We start from the raw sequence: 17,244 nt of genomic DNA on the forward strand, positions 1-17,244 counted from the left end.
TCTCTTGCCCCAGCAGCCATACTGCCCTGCCAAGCTCTGTCTGGAGAGAAATTCTGGGTGTACATCTTATGTTACGTGATGCGTCCAAAATACAAGGTTATATAGTGTGCTCTGGAACCGAAGGAAATGATTGGTTCTGCCTAGAGTGGCTGGGGTACAGAGGCAAGAATTGAGAGATTGCATAGAGGAGGGCATATTGGAACTGGGTCTAAAAGCATGAGTAGGAGTTGTATGGGTTGGGGGGAGGGGTATAAAGAGCAGTTCAGGTGGAAAAAAATCAAGAGGAAAATTCACAGAGAAGAAAGTCTGTGTGGTGGGTCCACGTGGGAGTTGCTGCGTGGCACAGAGAGAGGTCCAAGTGTGAGCCAGGCCAAACTATGAATCCTGGAGTGCCAAGATCACGACTTTTACTCTAGCTTATGGGCACAAGAGCCCCTGAAGATGCTTGGGAAGCTCTGGCTGGTATTTTATAAAGCAAATTTTAGTTCTAATTCACAGTGACAGGGATCCCATAGATTTATACACTGATATAACTTTGGAAAACTATTCATATAGTAATCTATTTTGTACACAAGAATTTTAACTAGAAAGGCCCTAAAAATAACATTCTTAATTTTCTTTTTTTAATTTTTTTTCCTTTTTACGGCTGCACCTGCAGCATATGGAGGTTCCCAGGCTAGGGGTTGAATCGGAGCTGTTGCTGCCAGCCTGCACCACAGCCACAGGAACACCAGATCTAAGCCATGTCTGGGACCCACACCACAGCTCACGGCAACGCTGGATCCTTAACCTGCTGAGCAAGGCCAGTGATCGAACCCGCAACCTCATGGTTCCTAGTCAGATTCATTAACCACTGCACCACGATGGGAACTCCTAATTGCCATGAAATTCTACAAGCACTCAAACTAGACTAGTAGAAGGGCCCCTAGAAAAGATTTTTTGAGGGAAAAAATAGTTAAAATTGGAGTTCCCTGGTGGCCTAGCAGTGAAGGATCTGGTGGCGTTGTCACTACTGTGGCATGGGTTCGATCCCTGGCCCCAGGAACTTCCACGTACCATGGGCATGATAGAAAAAAAAAAGTTAAAATTGACCTAAAAGTAAAATGCTAATGACTTGTGGGAAAATTTTTTCCTCTCACAAGAATAAAAGTAGTAATTAATAGTTCCCCGGCTCTTGAAAGCACAAAGAGATAGAGATGGAAAATTTATGAGATCCTTTTGGTCTAATGCTCCCTGATTCTAGGTATTTGAAATTGTTTCCCTGGAATTTTCTGAATTTGTACACTCTAAGGGAAAAAAAGGGTTTTGTTATGGACCTGTAAGCTTTAAGCCACCATGATTTGGTTACCATAAATCTTAAAATAATGAACTTTATGGTTGTATGGTTATACAGCTCATGAATATGTTTATATTAGGTTCCCTTTTCCTGATTGTGCTATATTTTTAAGAGACTTTCTTTCTTTCTTTCTTTTTTTGGTCTTTTTGCCTTTTTCTAGGGCTGCTTCCCACAGCATATGGAGGTTCCCAGGCTAGCGGTCTAAACAGAGGTGTAGCTACCCGCCTACACCACAGCCACAGCAATGCAGGATCCTTAACTCACTGAGCGAGGCCAGGGATCAAACCTGCAACCTCATGGTTCCTAGTCGGATTCATTAACCACTGCGCCACGATGGGAACTCCGGAAGAGATTTTCTTGATCACAAAGCAGCTTTCCTGCTGTGCTATGGCTAGGCAAAGGCTACCTGCCAGGCTAGGGGTCTTTACACACATTCACACTCCTGCCCCACAAGAAGCACATTTCATTGACTGAACGATGCCCCTGAGAATGGAAACACAAATTATTCCCCATCGCTTCTCCCCCTCCCACCTGGGCAATACCCCTGCTATCCCCTGGGCCTGTCCAAAGCCTGGAGCTCTGCAAGGGGAACCACCTACTCCCCCCTCAATGCTGGAGAAGCTCCCAGATTTCCACCCCAAATGGGGAAACTGCATATGCTTTGCAGGCCAGAGTTTTCACTTAATTCAGTGTGTCACAAGCTTGGAGATTTCCATACACATCAGCAAGCACAAAATGAATCTGTGCGATGCCCTAGAGGTGAAGTACATCCATTTGGACTTACACAAAACCAGTGCCCGAAATCCTCTTGTCTAATGTGTCCTCAGTTCTATGAAACTTAGCTAAGCGGGAATTAACATGATCCAGACCCCAGGGGGAAAGCCGGTGCCTGGGAAGGAAAGCTGCTGTTCTCAGAAAAGAAACTCATGGACTTGGAGAACACACTTGTGGGTGCCGAGGGGGGGAGGGGGAGGGATGGACCTGGATTCTGGGGTTAATAGATGCAAACTATTGCCTCTGGCATGGATAAAGCAATGAGATCCTGCTGTATAGCCCTGGGAACTCTATCTAGTCACTGATGATGGAGCATGATGGAGGATAATGTGAGAAAAAGAATGTATACATGTGTGACTGGGTCACTTTGCTGTACGGTAGAAAACTGACAGAACACTGTAAAGCAGCTATAATGGGAAAAATTAAAATAATTTTTAAAAAATTTTAAGTGTAAAAAAAAAAAAAAGAAAGAAAGCTGCTGTTCTCAACAAGCAACAGTGCTCTGGTAGCATACCACCTGGTCCATCTGAGCTAAGGTCTTTTCCCATGTTCATTTCGTCACGGAGTGTACTACCCATCCCTCCCATTTTTGTGTCTTCTATAAGCCCAAGAAGCACATCTATGAAACTCCACCAGGGTTCTTACCCCAGCAGAACACGGGCCCACTATTAATCAACACTCTCGGCTGCGACTATGTTTCATCCAAGATTTCACCACCTTATTTACAAGATTTCCTTTTAATTTCCAAAGAGCCTTGCTCAGGAGCCCCCTGATTCGAAAGGACAAAGTAATCACGGAGGAAAATGATACCCAGAATTCACTATGGAAAAGGTTGCTTGATGCGGTCCTTTCTAAGGGAATCATTTTTCCTGATCTCCATATATTTACCAAGAATCTAGCATGTGAAAGAACAAAACATACACATGGAAATATAGACACATAAAATCCAAGATTCAGACTAGAGCCCTTCGAAGACTCTTAGGAGGGGAGACTTACTTACAAGAGTAAAGTGAGGAAAACACGGAGTTGATGCACAAGCCCCAACACCCAACCTCGACCCCTCTTTGGTAGATGAGGAACTCTGTAGAGTTGTGTGCACTGTAGGGGTCCCCATGGTACACAATCTGAAAGAGAGATTTGGGGCCATGGAGTTACAAGTGCACGGTGGTGGGGACCCCTTCTCACACGTTCTGCTTCTCCACCCCTTCCTGAGGCACAGACCTCATCCTCCCGTGATAGTGTCACCCCTTTCATCCTTTCATACCTCCATTCAAGCACCCTCCCAAGAGCCCCATGCTCATTGCATCAAGTTTAAACAGCATCCCCCTGAATTTTTGGCACCCCTCCTTCTACTTAACATCTGGCCCCACTCAGCTTAAGCAACCCTGCCACCCATACTCTGATTCAGCTCACTCCTCTCCACATATGTCATTCCACCTTCTCCCCACTCCTCCCTCTCCAACTCCTACATACCCTTCAAGGCCTGACTCACACTGCACCCCCTTTGTTAAGCCTGCTGTTATCACTATAGTTCACACTGATGTTTCCCCATTTGTTGACCTTGACCAAGTACTGGTCCCATGAAGTGCTCTAGTTGTGTTGAGTGCAGTAACTTCCCTCTAGAACCTGTTTGTAAGTCACTCCCTGAAGGCACTCTTTTCTTTTTTTTTTTTTTTTCTTTGTCTTTTCTAGGGCTGCATCTGCGGCATATGGAGGTTCTCAGGCTAGGGGTCTAATTGGAGCTGTAGCTGCTGGCCTACGCCAGAGTCACAGCAACGCGGGATCCAGGGATCCAAGCCGCATCTGCAACCTACACCACAGCTCACGGGAACGCTGGACCCTTAACCCACTGAATGAGGCCAGGGATCAAACCTGCAACCTCATGGTTCCTAGTCAGGTTCATTAACCACTATGCCATGATGGGAACTCCAAGGCACTCTTTTCTATACTCCCATCACATCCATCCCAGAGGGCAGCCCAGAAGAAACTCCACAGGTGCTGATGGAGAGACTGACATGTGAGATGATGAGCTTGTGCACAGACGTGTCTGTTACCTGGCCCATGAAGTCTGTGAAGAAGAGCATGTTGGACAGGAAGGCAGTCCATCCAATGAGGTGACTGATGCAAAGGCAGCGGTAGTGGGCAGGCATGCTCATCAGTGCCCTCAGCAGTGACTTTATGGTCATTGTCCTCTGAGTCTGAAATAAAACACCAAAAAGGTATGACATTGAGTGTACACACCCAGCCAGCCATGGGAACCTGCGCATAGCCAGACTGCGTATCTGTCAGTTGACTATCACACAGGGTCACACTTTCTGGGCATGGACCCAGGTTTCCCTGGAGGGGTCTCATAGGAGATGTTCTGTTCAGTATGTGTGGATACGTAGCATTTTCAGACCCAGAATGGAGTTTGGGGAACAAAAGGTCAAAGGGACTGGAAATGGAGCTTGCTCTGGGCCAAGATGTAAGAACCACTGCATCGGGACAAAGCTCATTGACCTAAGCCAGCCCTTAGATGACTCTAATTCTTAGATTTCTTGACGCTTAAAATCTAGTAGGCTAAATTACAGGATGGCCTCTATGATCCCTCTTCATGACCATGTTCTATTACCTGGCAAAGGAATTTTACACATCTAGCCAAGGTTACTAACCAGTTGACTTTGAGTCAATTAAAAGGGAGATTATCTGGGAGACCATAATCAAATCACACAAGCCCTTTAAAAAGCATAGGGTTTTCTCCACCTGGGAGCAGCAGGGGAACCCAGAAAGTCTCAAAGCACAAGAACTGCTGGCCACATGGAAAGGATCTGAGTGTGGCCTCTAGGAAATGAGAATAACCCCTGGCCATCAATCACTAGCAAGACAACAAGCACCTCAGTCCTACAACTCCAAGGAGCTGGATTCTATCTGCATGATCTCAGAAGCTGAACCTTCCCCATTTGAACCTCCAGATGAGAGTGCAGCTCCACCAATGCCTTGATTTCAGCCTCGGGAGACCCTGGGAAGAGAACCCATTGAGCCTACCCAGACTTCTGACCTACAGAACTGTGAGGTAATAAATGGTTGTGGTTTTAAGCTACTAAATCTATGAGAGCTTGTTATGTAGCAGTGGAAAACTACCACGTAGAGTCAATCAGCTCCCTCATTGGCTGGTACCTTCTTTTCTTTCTTTCTCTGAATCTTGCCATCAACCATCACATGCAAATGAGCCCTATGTCAAGTCAGAAGGGAGACTATTGTAGAATACACACACACATACACACACACATAAAATGAATACAGATGCCCCCTATTTTTAATCTAGACTTAAAAATTATGGTAAAACCAAAGGCTATAATTTATTAGTGTCAGGAGCCTTGAGAGAATGAAAATCTTTGAATTATTGACACCACTGTTTTGAAATGCAAAAAAGGAAACAGTCTTTAACATCTTGTCATGTAAGAGACGAAAGCGACCTCAGGAATATTAAGCAGTCAGCTGCCCTGAAGACACTGAGACAATAAACATCAACCATGGTGGGTGGGGTGGTGGGTCTCTCTTGTCAGATTTTTATTTATTCTGAATCTCAACATAACAAAATTGGGTCCTGGCTAGTTCACTTATAAGACAGTCTCCTAAGATTTTCTATTTTAGCTATAACAACATATTGCTTTATAACTCTTAACCTTAAATGATAATGCGTTTTACTTCTTTGACGCAGAAAATTCTATTTACTCATTGTAGGTTTGTTGTACAAGTTAATTCATCAATTTTTGTAGTATTTAACCTAATGACCATGACTCAACTGATTTTTTATACTTAATCAGTATTAAAAAGCATGGCCATTCCCTTGGAGTTAGGAAAAATAACTATTTTCTGCATATGGAATATGGTACTTGTCAAAATAAATGTTGACCATAATAGAAATTCAATGCAGAATTAGTATTTGTTTCTTGACCATAGGAGGAAGAAACTAAAGGTGTAGACTGAGAAATAGCAGCCTGGTTTTCATGCCTCAGTCTAAGTAATTTTTCCCTTTCTTTCCCTTCTTTCCAAAAATTCAAAATTTTAAAAAGTGAATCTGACCAGTAAGTATTCAGCCTTATTCCAAATATTAATTGATACTTCTGGCCTTATACATAATTTCCAGCCTGCTCTCATTGTTAACCTAATTTCATCTTTCTTCTAAAAATAAATATGAGCTTCCAAATTGTGCCCAGTCTTTCTACAAAAGCTGGGAATGTAAATATTCAAAGCCCTTTTGGGTATTTTAACTCAAAATGAAAATTCAGCTGGCATGTTTTTCATGACTCATCAGTTTCCTTGGTGAAGCCCTTGCAATGATTCTGAGCCCTTGGGAATTGTTTTACAGCATGCATTGTGCACCTTTGTGGACTGGAGATTGGGTGGTGATAGATACATAAGTGAAAAAGGCTCAGGACCATCAAGGGAGAGAGAACTGCACAAAAGTGTCCTCAGAATACTGACTCAGACCAAACATTGAAGGGAGCAACTGATCACACAGAGGAACTGGAGATGGATTTTATGTAATCTGGTTTGAACACTGAAATAATTCAGCCCTCCTGCCATGAAAAAAAAAAAATCCCAGTTCTCAAATTGCACAGCCACCCTCATTCTGGAAAGTAATGACTTGGACAAACAATGATGGCCAGGGCCCTGCCGCAAAACAGTGGAGTCTCCCATTAATCAGTTGGAGGCTCCCAAGGTGCACATTTAGAAGAGAGGAGTCAGATGCATGGCTTTGAGCCTGAGATATGTTAATCTTTTTTTTCTTACTTTGTTTTTCTTTTATTTTTGAACCACATAACAGAACTATTCAGAGCCTACAGGGCTGTGCATGTGGCACCTACTAAGAAAAGTTAATTGTATTCGATGCATTTCTTTTCTTAATAGTGTGGAGGGTTTTATGTCTTTCGAAAGATTCCCACTCTCTTGATTGCATTTGATCATCACAAACAGCCTGGGGGTAGAGTAGAGACAGCCTCTGCTGGGTGACTCTTTGAGGGCCAGTTATAATCTGTCAGTGGCGCAAAGAGGCAGGCATAATCTGTCAGGGTAATATCTACTAATCGTTAGTAAAACCCTGCCTTGTATTGTTCCTTAAACTCTGACATGATTTTTCTTTATTTTCAAAGTAAGACTTGTCTATTATAGAAATGCTGAATATACTGAAGGGGTGAGAGAAGAAAATTAAAACCACCTGTTAGCCCATCACCCAAAGACAATAGTTTCAATTAACATTTTGGGTACATGTCCTTTCTATTTGTTCCTTTGTATCTGAGGAGCTTTTTCCACAATGGAGATCACTTTGTATACGTATATGTGTTTTATCTGATATATTTAGTCTTAAATAAATTTTCAAAAACATACCCATCTCTTAATGAGCAAGTGATGGGCGAATGGATTCCACTGTATGGCTATTCCATGAATCCCAGGCAGCCTTGCAGAACTGCACAGCAAGGGAGCTCCATCCTCACAGATCTGCAGGGAGTATGGGCGTTCACCCCAGGCAGCCTGGAGCCAGGAAGGTCTCGGCAGGTCTCTGGAGACCTCGATTCTTATATTCTGTCTACCTACTGTGAGATCACAATAAAATGAAGGCTTCACTCCGATAACCTCTTAGTTCCTCCAGTTCCCAACCCAGGGATGCTATCATTGGGAAGAACAAATTTATACTCCTCATCTAAGAAGTGAAGATATTTCTTGCAGCCTGAGGATGATTCCAGGCTTCTTTTATGGCCTAACATTTTTCATCTGGCTTCATTTTCCCTGGTCTGATGCTCTGAAAAGAGGAAGAGACAGGAGGATTACAGGAAAATGCACCCATTTTTCTTTTGGGTGCAATGTTTTAATTCCAAGGGTTAATATCTGTTGGGGATTTGAGGATTCGATTAGACGTCAAAAAACCCTTCACATCAAACAAGCCAACAAAACAGAGACAAAGAATACTTTTTGAAAATATGAACAAAAGGCAAGAACGAGGATATTTTGCATTTTTACCTGTTCAGCAGGAGGATTTTTGGTTTTTCCTCCCTGCAGCGCCAGCTCTGGGTTTACATAACTATTTTTAACTTTCTCAATAGACCCATACTCGTACATCCTGTCTGATGACGATGCAGGGTCCTGGGGGGCTTGCCGTGGGGGAGTGTCCTTTGCAGTATCTCTAAGTGGGGCTTCGGGGATACTGCACAGATGGATAATAAAACACAAAGTGAGCACCAAGGAGGAGAAGAAGAACATGACCTGGAATTCTGTGCCCAGCAATCTTCCCAGTTCCAGATGGGCCCAGTCGATGGCACCCAAAAGGTAACCCAGGGCACCGCCCAAACCTGCAAGGCAAGAAAGAACTGTATTAGCATAACTAGAAACCATCTTTCTTGCAGTTCCCGTCTTGGTGCAGTGGAAATGAATCCGACTAGGAACCATGAGGTTGCAGTTTCGATCCCTGGCCTTGCTCAGTGGGTTAAGGATCCGGTGTTGCTATGAGCTGTGGTGTAGGTCACAGACGCGGCTCAGAGCCCACAATGCTGTGGCTCTGGTGTAGGCTGGCGGCTACAGCTCCGATTCGAGCCCTAGCCTGGGAACCTCCATATGCCTTGGGTGCGGCCCTAAAAAGACAAAAAGATAAAAAAAAAAAAAACAAAAAAAAAAACACCTTTCTTTTCCATTGTGAGGGGCCTCTGGTTCACCAGGCAAGCTTCTGAGGATAGCAGAGGTGGCCTGGTTATGATTGGAGAGGTAACACAGGGGAGGCTAAGACCCCTGGGCCAGGAGGCAAGGGTTCAAGGCCTGGCTCTAGCATGCACCTTGGACTTCCACACTCACAATGTGGGGATGATAATAAAAGAGTAACCTACTGGTAGGGTCACAACTGGAAAATGAAATAGTTCCAGACACATAGTAAGCATTTAGTAAATACCGCCACTATCTGAAGTCCTATGGTCTTTATAAATTGCACTCTCAATACTGCTTAAAAACTAAAATTCCTCTGGAATCTAATATACGGCACAAATGAACATTTCCACAGAAAAGAAAATCATGGATTTAGAGAATAGACTTGTGGTTGCCAAGTGGGAGGGGGAGGGAGTGGGATGGATTGGGAGCTTGGCGTTAATAGATGCAGACTCTTGCTTTTGCAATGGATTAGCAATGAGATCCTGCTGTGTAGCACTGGGAACTATGTCTAGTCACTTGTGATGGAGCATGACAATGGGAGAAAAAAGAATGTATACATGTATGTGTAACTGGGTCACCATGCTGTACAAAAGGAAAAAAAAATGTATTGGGGAAATTAAAATAAAAAAAGGTTTTAAAAGAACTAAAATTCCTGATTTTAAGGCCCCAAAGAAAACCAATTTCTGAATGTAATAAAATATAATTATTGAGATTATCATTTATTAATAAGCTTCTTAACGGTGACATAAGTTTTCAAAAATCAAATAGCCTTGGACTCTCTTTTTTCTTCTCTATGAAAAGCTAAAGGTGCTTATTCCCAATTGACGGCCTCAGAAAAAATAAAGTTTAAATATGCATTTTCTAAAATTTTACTATCCTCTGGGGTCTTTCTGGGGTTTGTTTTCTCTGCTTATACTTAAAGACGGAGGGACAGTGTGACCCGAGGGACACTGAGGAAGGACTCCTCAAAACCAAACCTGCCCTAATGGCCTAATATTTGAAATCCTCTTATTAGTGGTTCATTCTTTTAGGTTGCTGGGGTTTATTGTTGTCATTTGTTTTGTTTTGTTTTTACAGCCGTACCTACTGAGCCACAATGGGAATTCCCAGGTTTCTGTTTTAAAATGCAAGTGCTCCTGGTATGGGCAAGGCATTGCACTACTCGGGCCAAAGAAGTCAGTGCCCCTCAGACAGCCCTTCTGGAGGCAGGACCAGTGACTTCCAGGAATGCTAGGCTGCAGTGAGAGTAGACTATGGGGTGGAGGATGTCCAGGGAAGTGAGCAGATGGATGCCAAACACACCTTCTACCTGCATCACAAGCTTATGTAGGGCTGATCCTCTGGTCAAATGCCTTGAAATGTCAGTCTCTCATCATGCCTTCCCAAAGACAAGTATCTACCTAGTCAGAGCAGGTTTTTGTTTGCTTGTTTTTTGTCGGGAGCCATAAGGCTGCTCCAGTGAAGAAAGCAAAGCCACAGTCGGCACCTGCATGAGGCTTGTCTGGTTAGCAGAGCTACAGACAAACTGAAGAAAGAAGAAGGATTGCAGAGCAATCCCTTGAAAGACATCAGCTCCAGGAAAATAAAAATGATATCCCCTAAAAAATATGTTAATCTATTTCTCTGTGTTTATCCTTCTTTTTCTATCTCCTATTCACAGCTTTCTTACAGTTAAAGATTTGCCCTGGGTACGTAAAACACTTGGACCAAAACAGAATGAAGTTATTTAAACAATGTAATGGAAAAAGCCTTTGTTTTGGAGTAACAATTTATGGCACCTATTTTGTGAGAGTATACAGGGGAAACTTATGATTTCAGTCCCTTTACTTAAAAAGAAGTTTGGGGCTGGGAAAATGTTGTTTGGCCTATAAATTGCTATTTTCTATAATAGATATATTTTTTAATCAAATAACAGTGTCACCTGTAACTTTTATCCCTTGTGGGGGCATTTGATAATTTTGGGTATAATACTCCTTTCTATTGAAATTGGTGGTTTGGAACTTACGTAAATCAGCACAATAGGTTAAATGCTTAGCTTGCTGGCGCCAAATAAATTGTGGTTTTAAGAATGTCATGAGCCCAAGGCTTTCATGCGTTTTGTTAACTACATACACCTTTCGTTAAAGAATGTTAGGTATCATAGTTTATTACTTATTAAAGCTTTGTTCTTAATATAGAATAGAATAGCTACTGTTGTTGACCTTTTCAGAAAAATACAGTGTGGAACTTTAAGTTTGTAATCTTGAAGGAAAATCTAAAGTTGAAAGGAACATGTTTTGTTTGTTTGTTTGTTTTTTTGTTTTTGTTTTTGTCTTTTGTCTTTTGTTGTTGCTGCTGTTGCTATTTCTTGGGCCGCTCCCACGGCACATGGAGGTTCCCAGGCCAGGGGTCGAATCGGAGCTGTAGCCACCGGCCTACGCCAGAGCCACAGCAACGCGGGATCCGAGCCGCGTCCGCAACCTACACCACAGCTCACGGCAACGCAGGATCGTCAACCCACTGAGCAAGGGCAGGGACCGAACCCGCAACCCCATGGTTCCTAGTTGGATTCGTTAACCACTGCGCCATGACGGGAACTCCTGAAAGGAACATGTTTTAACTAACCTTTTTTTTTTTTTTTTTTGTATCTCAGGTGGAGGGAACAAAAGGGCTTTAAATCAAATGTTAATGTCAAATCTTACACGAAACCTGATTGTGATAGGGTATAAAAACTGATGCTTTTCATTTAATAAATTGGGTCCTCTGCAGCATGCAGCTGAGGAGTTGGCTCCAATTCTTTCCGCGCCGTTTGTAGCCCATCCTCTCCTTCGGCACTCCCTGGCTGCTGGGGCTGGACCTCGGCAGTTTTTATTTCTTGAGTGAGTGAAGGCTCTATTTTATTTCCCAGGTAAAGATGACATCCTCACAAATCAGGGAATCAAGGAAGAAAACAGTCTTAATAATTTGCTATCTCTCTCTCTTTTATTTATTTATTTATTTTTTGATTTTAGGGCCACATCTGCTGCATATGGAGGTTCCCAGGCTAGGGGTCAAATCAGAGCTGCAGCTGCCAGCCTATGCCACAACCACAGCAACGTGGGATCCAAGCTGCATCTGTGACCTACACCACAGCTCATGGATACTAGTTGGGTTTGTTACCACTGAGCCACAACAGGAACTCCAAGAATTAGCTGTCGCTAACCCTAAACACTTAAACTTAATAAACCCTGACCCCAGGAACACAAATCTGAATGCCAGTTTATCCAGAATGGTGGGAGAATGGATGATTCTGGTCACTTCACATTGTGGCTAGATGCAATTTACCATCGAGGGTATTTACAGACGAACAACTGTCTAAGCATTCAACTCCAAAGACAGAGCATCATCATCATGCCCTGAGTGCCAAAGCATTTTAAAGAGGAATTATGGGAAATAATGGCAACAGGGTGCAATGACAGAACACATGTTCTCTGCCAGGAAGAAATATGTGGTCTAGCACAGGGACCTGCTGTAGAGCACAGAGAACTCTGCCTAGTATTCTGTGATAATCTATGTGGGAAAAGAATCCGAGAGAGAGTGGATATGTGTGTATGTATGACTGGGTCACTTTGTTGTGCAGTAGAAATGATCACAACCTTGTAAATTAACTATACTTCAATAAAACTTAAAAAAGAAAAAGAAAGAAAGAAATAGGGAGTTCCCGTCATGGCGCAGTGGAAACAAATCCGACTAGGAACCACAAGGATGCAGGTTCGATCCCTGGCCTTGGCTCAGTGGGTTAAGGATCCAGTGCTGCCATGAGCTGTGGTGTAGGTCGAAGACCCGGCTTGGATTCCATGTTGCTGTGGCTATGACGTAGCCCCGCGGCTATAGCTCCTATTAGACCCCTAGTGTGGGAACTTCCATATACCGCAGATGCAGCCCTAAAAAAGGACAAAAGACAAAAAAGAAAAAAAGAAGAAATATGTGGTCTAGTTGTGGGTGATGGGCACATATATAAACAGAAAAATGGCACCTACGGTGACCTTTTTGGATGGCAGGTGCCCTGGTAGCCTCTGAGAGGAAGGGGAGCCCTGAAGGTGGTCACACTGGTGCTGATTCAGAGGGCAGTTCTGGGACGTGTGGTGTCTCCAGATCACCATTAAACAGTGACACTAGTCAATCGTGGAGACGCTAAGGATGTCAGAGGTCATGTGCTGAGCCCAGCACTCAACCGAAAAGAATGTACTCAAAGTCCAACATGATCTGAGGGTCTGTCTAAACCAGTGTTTCTCAGTCTCAGCCAGGCTGACATTCAGGGCTGAGTGATTCTTTGTTGGAGATCACTCTGTGCATTGCAGGATGTTCAGTGACACATCTGGCCTCTCTCCACTAGATGTTGGTAACAACCTCTCCTCTGGTTTTGACAACCGCAAGCATCTCCTGACATTGCCCAACATCCCCCAGGGCTAAACAGACCCCAGCTTAATTAACACTATGAAAAACTTACACATTCCTTTTGCAAAACCATGATTTATAAGTAGACCAAGGGTTGTCATATTAGCACTTAGTTCTCCTATCACATATGCCTCTTTCCTTTCAACTTATTCCACTGAGCAGAGGAAATGTAAAGAAGAAAAGCCCTGCCCATCTGAAAGAACTGATACATGAAATAAATCCGCCACTGTGCAATTGGATGATGGCTTTAGGTTATGAATATAAATATATGAACATAATGATGGATTTCTATCAGATATTGACTTCGACAACTGAGCTCTACATTTGGAGGGTTTCCTAGTCTAGCTTTATGTCTACAGGCACAGCATATTTCAGTAAATATCTACCAAGCCATAAATATATGTAAAAAAAAAAAAAAAAAACTCTACTATCTTTGAGAATATAAATGCAAATAAGCCACAGCACCCCATGCCCTCCTCCCCAGAAGGAAGTTTCAAGTGGAAAAGCAGATAAGTAAACAGCTACTTTCAAAACCCTGTAATAAATGATGTTAGTACTGGGCTAGATGTGGGCTGAGTACTCAAAGAGGAGCTCAAGGATGTCTATCATTGGTGCTTAGTTAAGGGTATCAAGATGAGGCTGCTGGTTAATAATTATAATAGAAATTCTCTTCGTTAGCCAGGAAGCTCATGAGAGTTCAACGTATCAATGAATCCAAAGTTTGTAGAGGCAGAAGGATCCCTCTGCAACTCATCTAGTTGAACTAAGGAAACCACAGGCTCCAGGGGGTAAGTGACAGGAGACCACACAGAAGGAAGGGTTTATAATTATGCCTGATTTCGATTCCCACCTGCGCACTTTCTATCATGTGACCTTGGGCACATCTCCAAGGTCACATGATTAGAAAGCGCGCAGATAAAAAAAAAAAAAAAGGAGTTCCCGTCGTGGTGCAGCGGTTAATGAATCTGACTAGAAACCATGAGGTTGCGGGTTCGGTCCCTGCCCTTGCTCCGTGGGTTAACAATCCGGCGTTGCCATGAGCTGTGGTGTAGGTTGCAGACGTGGCTCGGATCCCGCGTTGCTGTGGCTCTGGTGTAGGCTGGTGGCTGCAGCTCCGATTCGACCCCTAGCCTGGGAACCTCCATGTGCCGTGGGAGCGGCCCAAGAAATGGCAAAAAGACAAAAAAAAAAAAAAAAAGTCTCATAAACAAACCCTCGTCATCTCAGCTTCAACAAAGGCTAACTCCAAGTCCCACAGCTACACCGAGACTGCATGTATCTCTATTGCCAATGTCAGCTTCACTGGGGCTCCTGAGTCAATCCCCAGGCTATTGGCCAAATCATAAGCTGGAACATTCAAAGGATATCTTGTGCCACACTAGACAATCAGCCTTTACAAAGAAGGGTTCACAAGGGGTCCAGCTTGTTGCTCTTTCACAGAGCCAGTCTGTGATATCAAGCTCAGACCAGAGCCAAGCCCATAAGAATGACTGGCTCGGCAGACATATTATATTTCATAACTAATGATGCAACTTTGGTTCAAAGAAATACATATTATTTTTTCTTTAGTCCATAACTGTGATAGGAAATATAGAAATACATATTATATGCATTATTTTTTCTTTGGTCCATAACTGTGATAGGTAAAATGGGAAACTGGGAGAGTTTGGAGACCAAGGAGTCTAAAGAGAGTCTGTCTGAGTCAAATTCTGCACCTACCACGTGCCTGTAATCACCTGCTTCAGGTGTGTGACTGAACAATCTCGACAGTGAGGGTCAAGTCAGGAGAGCTCACAGGGTGCTTGCTGCTGGCTACTGACCCTCAGCAAGGGGACAGATTAAGACCCCCCTATTCCCAGGGAGGAACAGGAGAGCATCATTTTAAGTCTTTTCTTCATGTTGAAAAAACAGCAATGAAAGTAGATTAGGTTCCTATCTATGCCAAACACATACATACATCCTGGAGGCTGACAGCACAAGGAAAGTCCATCATCATGAAACACATGCTCTCTCTGTTTAAAGAGAGACGATATGAGCAGACCTCACCTAACTTTTGATTTAGAAGACAACTTGTCTCTCAAAAGATGTGAGATAACGTATTTAAAGTATTGAGCACAGTTTCCAACTACCCACCACTGCCCCGGTATTTCACTGGGGAAATTCACATTCAAGCTGAGCCAAGAAGCCTCATTGCTTTAGGGGAAGGACATGAAAGTAGCAACCAGAGTAATAAGACTGTGTCTCCTGGCTTCTGAGTTTCCAAAGCCCTTAAGCTCCAAAGGCATAGACAGTAAATACAGCAGGATATGTGACTTAAGCACAAGGCTTCCCAGAGTAGGCAAGCATCTCTGATGGGGCTGGTGAATCCCTGAGACAGTGGTGGTTCTGCTCCTTGCTCCCTGGACCTAGTTGGGGTTGAGTGGTGGGAGATGTGGAGCAGAACCTCCTGCAGAAGGCTTGGGGGATCCAAGAGCAAAAGGAACCAAGACCTCATTTCCTGGGAAGACCCCAGGGGAATGTTAAGACCTCAAGGAAGAAATGGCTGTGCAGTGGGTCTAGAGAGATGAGCCGGTGTATGAGGCTCGGTCCTACATGCTTGAGATTTACAACTCACCCAGTCCTTACAGGTGCTACTGTTGACTCTCATTGCAGGTGGTAGTTACGTTCTAGAAAATCTCCATAAGCTCTGAATCCGTGCCCAGTAAACTACTGCTCTGAGGAGAAATACGGGGTTAAGTTCCAATGAGACTCGAGTTTCATTTTCATCAACTAATCAACTGTTTTTCTTGTTTCTGTTTAAAGATATCTTACTTAATATACAGTTGTCTCATTAATCCATGGCCAAGCGCACTCTAACTCATACCTGAACAAAACTTGGGCACCTTTTTTCTCCATAAGGCACATCACAAATTTTCTGCATTTATGAACCTGAGAGAGCATGTTCAGTACCACATTTGGGGCCATTTTAAACAGTGAAATCATCAAAAAGAGGGAAAAAATGCAAAAAAAAAAAAAATTGGTACTAGATTCACCACGAAAAGAACATCTGTTCATGCTATGAAAATCAAAGCAAGAAGGCAGAGTGTCACCTTGAGCAAGCTCAGCTGGGAACCCACACGCTGGGGGACTCTGTTTTCTCCCCTTCACTCTGCACATACCTGCAAGTGAGTGAGAACAAGCTGCAAGTATTGCGTTTGAGCTCACTAATAGGTTTTAGTGAGCGGATAACACCACAGATATGGAATCCATGAATACCGAGGATCCACTGTATTTTTATGGTTATTTCAGACACAAGGAAACCAGAGCACAGAGAGTTTGCAGTTCACAGAGCTCACCTCACACTGGCAGGAGTGGGAGAAGCAGAAAGGCCTGCGGGAGTCGGGGGGGTCGGTGAAAGCAGAGAATTCCGGGGTTCTGAAGGGGCCCTGCAGATGAGGATGAGAGAGAACGCCACTGCGACCAGTTCGGCCTGACCACTGAGATGCCATGGGCTGGGGGACATCCCAGTAAGTGCCAGTGTGAAGAGATGAAGCTCAAACCCAGATCCACCCTGCCCCGGAACCCTTACTCTAAGCTCCCAAAACTCAGATGCAACCCTTGGGAAAAGGAGTATGAGAGCATCCCAAAGGAACTGAGTTAAGGGTTTTTTTAAATTTTTTTATTATTAATCAATGCATTTTATTACATTTATAGTTGTACAACGATCATTACAACCCAGTTTTATAGCATTTCCATCCCAAACCCCCAGCCCATCCCCCCAGCCCCAACCTGTCTCATTTGGAAACCATAAGTTTTTCAAAGTCTGTGAGTCTTATAGATCAGTGGAAGAGGATAGAAAGCCCAGAATGAAACCCATGCACCTATAGTCAACTAATCTATGACAAAGGAGGCAAGAATATACAATGGAGAAAAGATAGCCCCTTCATTAAGTGATGCCGGGAAAACTGGAGAACCACATGTAAAAGAATGATATTAGAACACGTCCTAACACCATACACAAAAATAAACTCAAAATGGATTAAAGACCTAGACATAAGACCAGA

At 43.5% G+C, this 17,244-nt stretch overlaps 1 protein-coding gene across 1 annotated transcript in view; it reads right to left on the reverse strand.

The window, feature by feature from the left end:
• SLC45A2 (solute carrier family 45 member 2) overlaps positions 1-17,244 on the reverse strand; it is a 43,884-nt gene that overhangs the window by 5,326 nt on the left and 21,314 nt on the right. Inside the window, exons 3-5 of the mRNA XM_003483808.4 lie at positions 8,111-8,439; positions 4,165-4,308; positions 3,111-3,234 (exon numbers count right to left, since the gene is read on the reverse strand). Of these exons, the coding sequence (XP_003483856.1) occupies positions 3,111-3,234; positions 4,165-4,308; positions 8,111-8,439 (597 nt within the window). The remainder of the gene's footprint in view (positions 1-3,110; positions 3,235-4,164; positions 4,309-8,110; positions 8,440-17,244) is intronic.

The sequence above is a fragment of the Sus scrofa genome, chromosome 16 (genome assembly GCF_000003025.6).
Source record: "Sus scrofa isolate TJ Tabasco breed Duroc chromosome 16, Sscrofa11.1, whole genome shotgun sequence".
Lineage (NCBI taxonomy): Eukaryota > Metazoa > Chordata > Mammalia > Artiodactyla > Suidae > Sus > Sus scrofa.